Source organism: Nicotiana sylvestris, chromosome 5, assembly GCF_000393655.2.
Source record: "Nicotiana sylvestris chromosome 5, ASM39365v2, whole genome shotgun sequence".
Classification (NCBI taxonomy): Eukaryota; Viridiplantae; Streptophyta; class Magnoliopsida; order Solanales; family Solanaceae; genus Nicotiana; species Nicotiana sylvestris.
The window spans coordinates 159316396-159323324 of NC_091061.1; the positions used below are offsets into that span (position 1 = coordinate 159316396).

The 6929-nt window shown below is 43.1% G+C and overlaps 1 protein-coding gene across 1 annotated transcript; it reads left to right on the plus strand.

Moving 5' to 3' along the window:
- Window positions 1–4851: 4851 nt before the first annotated feature.
- Window positions 4852–6672, plus strand: LOC138869562 (uncharacterized). Its single transcript, XM_070147188.1, has 6 exons — window positions 4852–4914; window positions 5005–5144; window positions 5253–5358; window positions 5464–5598; window positions 5962–6082; window positions 6236–6672. Exons 1-6 carry the CDS (start codon window positions 4852–4854, stop codon window positions 6670–6672), a joined length of 1002 nt encoding a protein of 333 aa, XP_070003289.1.
- The last annotated feature ends 257 nt before the right edge of the window (window positions 6673–6929 follow it).

Sequence of the window (6929 nt, forward strand, 5' to 3'; positions counted from 1 at the left end):
AAATCTTCTACGCGTGAACAATGGTAACCAACTTTAAATCATGAACGGGGTAGTTCTTCTCATGGGGCTTCAACTAACGAGAAGCATAAGCAATAACTCTACCCTCCTGCATCAATACACACCCAATACCAACTCTCAAAGCATCACAATACACGGTATATGAACCTGAAGTTGATGGCAAAACTAACACTAGAGCTGCGGTCAAGGCTGTCTTGAGCTTCTGAAAAATATCCTCACACTCATCCAACCATACAAATGAAGTACCCTTCTGAGTCAACTTGGTCAAGGGTGATGCGATAGATGAGAATCCCTGAACAAACCAGCGTTAATAACCCGTCAAACCAAGAAAGCTACAAATCTCTATGGCTGAGGATGATCTGGGCCAACTCTGAACCACCTCTATCTTCTTTGGATCAACCTGAATACCCTCGCTGGGCACCAAGTACCCTAAGAAAGCCACTGAACTGAGACAAAACTCACACTTGGAGAATTTTGCATAAAGCTTCTCCTCCCTTAATCTTTACAACACAACTCTCAAATGCTCCACGTGCTCCTCCTGACTACGCGAGTATACCAGAATATCATCAATGAAGATGATGACAAGCGAGTCGAGATAAGGCCGGAACACACTGTTTATCAAATGCATGAATGCTGCTGGGGCATTAGTCAGCCCAAAAGACATCACCAAGAACTCATAATGACCATATCGGGTCCTGAAAGCTATTTTAAGAATATTCGAGTCCCTGATCTTTAACTGGTGCTAACCCGAACGGAGATCAATCTTGGAGAACTGATAATAGGCTAGATTCATGTAATTTGGCGACTGTTTACGCCCCAATTTGACTATGTTTCACTGTTATAGGATAGTTAAATGATGATAAATTGGCTCTAATTGTGAATTTCATGTTTTGCAGGAGCGAGTTGCGTGTATAAGGATTTAGAACTGTAATTGGAGCTAAATTAAAGCAAGGGAAACCCCTCGGAGCTGAGTACGTTAGAAGAAGAGAGAAAGAATTGCTGAAATAATGACCCAGACTAGAGCTCCCACTAGCGCGACCGCGCTAGCCCAAGAGTTCGAGGTAGAATGTTATGCTATATGCGCGGTCAGTAGCACACTCATTAGTGCGACCGCGCTAGTCCAGTTCCAAAAATAAAATTCAGAGGTAAACTTGGAAGTTCGGGGTTAATTCCACTTAACCTATAAAAGGTCCAGCTCGCCCAAAGGAACATTATCAAGGTTTTTATAGCTTAGTTGAAGGCAAGGAGAAGCAAGAGGCAAGAAGGATAATTCAACATCGAATTCTTCCTTTCTTCCTTTTGTATTTTACCATTTGTGATGAATTTGGCTTTTGTTATGATGAACACTAGTATGAGTAGCTAAATATTTAGTCTAAGGTTTTGATGGAACCTATTGAAGGATGAACTTCTTGTTATGTTAATATAGTTTGCCTGATTAAATCTCTATTTGTTCAACTGCGTTCTTATTGTAGTTAATTGATATGATTCTCAATTAGCTGTGCCCATTTAGTATGTATTACTCGAGAGAGAGTGCATATTTAGGTAATTGTTGAACAACACCACTCCCAGAGTATATGAGGGATCAATAACAAACAACTGAACAATTTGAACTAGACATGGGGGATCACGTAGTAGACCCAGCTGCGCCATAGCGCCAATGGCACCTCTTGTGCCTGAGGTTGCGCTATATGACTGGGCACAACCCACAGTAGAGAACTTGGCCACAACGATTTTAGTCCCGCAGATACAGGCTGAATCATTTCAAATCACGAACAACATACTGCACTAGTTGCAAAACAAGGGACTATTTTCAGGGTCACAAATCAAAGATCCTCAACATCACTTGAAGAATTTCCTGTCAATCTGCAAAACTCAAAGGCAGCCCAACGTAACTCAGGAAGCAATAAAGCTGTTGTTGTTTCCATTTTCAGTGACAGGAGCTGCCCAGACTTGGCTAAACTCGCTCCCCATTAATTCCATTACGATTTGGTAGGAGTTAGTCAAGCAATTTGTGAACAAGTTTCATCCACCCAACAAGACGGCTCAACAAATTGATGAAATCTTGAGTTTCAAACAGAGACCAATGGAGACACTGCAAGAAATATGGGAACAATTCAAAGGGATGTTGGTTATATGTCCGCACCACGGTATTCCAGATCAGATGTTGGGCAGTGGTTTTACATGGGTTTGGCAGATGGCGTGAAGGGTAATGTTGATGCATCAGCTGGTGGAGCATTTTTGAGCAAAATATGGAGAGAAACTCGAGTTTGCTTGACAAGATGGCACAGAATTCGGGGTGGACAACCAGAAATGCACCTATCACTCCAGTGGTTCACTTAGTGCCCTTAGATCCATCCAACACTCTTGCTGAAAACATGGCCACATTGATGACACAGATGAGTATACTTACCAAAAAGATGGAAGAGTCAGGGCAGAAGTAGCAGGTACACATTGTAGATACTACCAATGGGGGCTTATGCACATCTTGCATTAGTCAGCCAACTGGTAACCAGTGGAATGCAGAAAGTGATCATCATACTACCCTGAGGACATGAATTATGTGTCTAATTATGGAGGCCAGAGACAGGGTGGTCAAAATTGGGGCCAACAAAATTAGCCGTACAGGCCAATCCAGCCACAACTCAACAATGGAAACATGAGAGGCATGAGACCTCACAATAATATGGCACCTTATCAAATGACACATGGTTATAATAATCAAAATCAACAGCAGGGGTATCATCCTCCTCAGCAGCAGCATGGTGGAAGGCAGGAAGATGAGTTTGCTAGACTCAAGGCAATGATGCAGCAGGTTATTCGGTCAAAAGCAAAAATTAGTGAAAGAGTAGATGCACATGAGTCAGCTATTAAGAATATTGAAGTGCAGATGGGCCAAATTTTGATGTCTTTGAATAATCGTCCTCATGGGACACTACCTGCAGATACTCAGATAAATCCAAAAGATCAAGGCCTAAAAAAACTGATGGTAGTGAGTCTACATAATGACAGAGACTTAGACTTGGATCAAGAGAGGGCTCGGGAAAGCAGACAGGCTGAGACATTTGTACTAGTGCCCATTGAGCTAAATAAGTCAATAAAACTAATAGAGGTAACAGTACAACCTGCCCAAGAAGAACATAACACACAGATTGAGGCTGAGAGAGAAGCTAAAACAGCCCAGGAACCGGTAGTTGAGGTGGTAGCTGACAAAGAAAGTACCCAAATTATTGAGAAGAAGAAACCCCCCACACCATTCTCACAAAGGCTGGCCAAGTACCAAAAAGAGGAACAATACAAGAAATTCTTGGAGATGCTAAAATAAATCCAGGTAAATATTCCATTGATTGATGCATTGAAGGAGGTGCCTGGTTATGCAAAAATGATGAAGGATTTGATGTCCCAAAAATTCAATTTCCAAGACTTGGCCACAGTGACTCTTACTCAGACCTGCAGTGCAGTGGTGACTAGACCAATTGCTGAGAAGCTGTCTGACCCAGGGAGTTTCACAATTCCCTGCACCATTGGTAACTTTTTTTTCGCCAAAGCACTTTATGATTTGGGGGCTAGCATAAATCTTATGCCCCTGGCGATCTATAAGAGGTTAGGGATTGGAAGAGCTAGGCCCACTTCTATGTTGTTGTAGCTGGCTGACAGGACCATGAAAAGACCCTCTGGTATCTTGGATGATGTGTTTATTCAGGTAGGGAAATTTGTGTTCCCTACAGATTTTGTGATCTAGATTGCAAGGTGGATGAAGAATTCCCATAATTTTGGGAAGACCGTTCTTGGCCACTAGGAGAGATCTCATTGATTATGAGACTGGGGAGCTCAAGATGAGGTTGAACAGTGAGGAGATAACATTCAATGTGCAGATATCTATGAGGTGACCAAGTGAATTCGCCAATTGTTCTCTTATCGATGCCGTGGATGTAATCGTAGAAGCTGATGATGAGACGCTAACTATTGAGGACCCTTTGGCGGCATGTTTGGTAAAATTTGGATGAGGTGAATGGGGAAAACTGGCAGAATGGGTTTGGCTTTAGAGGGCAGAGGGCTTTGGGATAGAACTCTTGAATTCAAGCCCCTGCATTTAGAAAATAGAGAAACTCCTCCAGCCAAGCCATCCATAGAAGAACCACCAAAGCTGGAATTGAAGCCACTGCCCGCCCATCTCAGGTATGAGTTCCTAGGACCTAACTCCACATTACCTGTGATTATCTCATCTAGTTTGTTAGATGTGCAGGCACAACAAATTTTGCAGGTACTTAAGGAGTGCAAGACTGCCATTGGGTGGACTATGGCATACATTAAGCGGATTAGCCAGCCCATTGTATGCATAAAATTCTACTGGAAGAGGGACACAACCTTCTAGGGAACATCAAAGAAGGCTGAACCCTAACATGAAGGAAGTGGTGAAGAAAAAAGTGATTAAGTGGTTGGATATGAGAATTATTTTCCCAATCTCTGACAGCAACTGGGTTAGCCCGGTGCAATGTGTTCCTAAGAAGGGTGGCATGAAGGTGGTAAAAATGATAACTATGAGCTGATCTCTACAAGAACCGTCACAGGCTGGAGAATTTTCATGGATTACTGAAACTTAAATCTGACCACCTAGAAAGACCACTTCCCACTTCCCTTCATTGATCAGATGCTAAATATATTGGCAGGGAGGTCTCACTCTGTTTTCTGGATGGGTACTCAGGGTACAATCAAATCTCCATTGCACCAGAAGACAGAAACAAGCCCTCCTTCACTTGCCCATAAGGCATTTATGTTTTTCGGAGGATGCCCTTTGGCCTATGCAATGCACCCGCCATATTCCAAAGGTGCATGATGGCCATATTCACTGATATGGTTGAAGACATAATGGAGGTGTTCATGGATGATTTCTTAGTGGTAGGTAACTCGTTCGACGAGCGCCTTATAACTCTGACCCTATTGTTGTAACGATGTATTGAGACTAACCTGGTTCTTAATTGGGAGAAGTGCCATTTTATGGTACAAGAGGGCATAGTCTTGGGACACCGGGTATCAAGTAAAGGAATCAAGGTGGATCGTGCTAAAGTTGACGTGATAGCAAAGCCGCCACCTCCCACTTCAGTCAAGGCAATCAGGAGCTTCCTCAGGCATGCCGGTTTCTACCGGAGATTCATAAGAGATTTCTCAAAAATTGCCAACCCTCTCTGTAAGTTATTGGATAAAGATCACCCCTTCTTGTTTTCTGATGATTGCAGGGTAGCATTCGAGGAGTTGAAAAAGAGGCTAGTCACAACACCCATCATTGTTTCCCCCGACTGGGAGCAACCATTCGAACTCATGTGTGATGCCAGTGACTACGCAGTGGGGGCAGTGTTGGGATAGCGGAAAGACAAGTTAATGCATCCAATCTACTATGCCAGTAGAACGCTGTGGAGCCTAGCTGAACTATACTGTGACTGAAAGTAGATGTTGACTGTGGTGTTTGCATTCGACAAGTTCAGATCATACCTGATTGGCTCTAAGGTAATTGTATATACTGATCATGCAACTCTCAGGTACTTGATTGAGAAGAAGGAGTTTAAACTGCGCCTAATTCGTTGGGTGCTTTTACTGCAAGAGTTCGACCTCGAAATTCGTGACCGTAAGGGCATAGAAAACTAAGTCGCTGATTATCTATCATGACTTGAGGGAGCTAAAAACTCAGTTGAGGTCGAGGATATTCTGGAAACCTTTCCAAACGAGCAGCTACTCGCTACAAGCCTTGAGGAAGTGCCATGGTATGCATACTTTGCAAATTACCTGGCAAGCGGTATAGTGCCTTATGACCTTTCCTCTATACAAAAGAAAAAGTTTTATCATGACTGCCACATGTATTATTGGGATGAACCTTATCTGTTTCGAATATGTGTTGACAATATGATCCGGACGTATGTCCTCGAGATAGAACAATCTTCTATTTTGTAGGCATGTCATGCATCGGCGTATGAAGGGCATTTTGGAGGAGTCAAGACAGTCGCGAAAGTGCTAGATGCCGGTTTCTTCTGGCCAACAGTGTTTAAGGATACACATCAATGGGTGAAGGGATGTAATGAATGTCAGCGAACCGGAAACATTTCCCGTCGCCATGAGATGCCCATGAACCCAATTCAAGAGGTTGAAGTGTTCGATGTTTGGGGGATTGACTTCATGCGCCCCTTCGTCAGCTCCTTTGGCAATAAGTACATACTTGTTGCTGTAGATTATGTGTCCAAATGGGTGGAAGCTGCATCACTTCCCACCAGTGATGCAAGAGTGGTGGTGGGGTTTTTGAAGAAGAACATATTCACCTGTTTTGGGACCCCGAGAGATATTATCAGTGACGAAGGCACTCACTTCTGTAATCGAGATTTCGAGAAGTTGCTGGCAAAGTATGATGTGCGCTACAAAGTGGAAACACCATATCATCCTCAGACCAGTGGACAGGTCGAAGTGTCTAATAGAGAGATAAAGAGTGTATTGACCAAGACTGTAAACGCCACAAGAACTGATTGGGCGAAAAAGCTAGATGATGTACTCTGGACTTATAGAACTGCTTTTAAAACACTGATTGGTATGTCACCATATAAGTTGATGTTCAGGAAGGCCTGCCACTTGCTAGTGAAACTTGAACATAGAGCTTGGTGGGCACTGAAATAGCTGAATCTAGACATTGAGGCTGCAGACACAACGAGAATCACAAAAATGCATAAGCTCGACGAGTTCAGATATCTTGTTTTTGAGAGCACAAGGTTGTACAAGGAAAGAATGAAGAGGTTGTACGACAAGAACATTGTGTAGTGGAATTTCAAGCCCGGGGACATGGTACTGCTCTATAACTCAAGATTAAGGCTATTTCCGGGTAAGCTCAAGTCACGATGGTCTAGACCATTTCAAGTGGTCGAAGTATTCCCTTC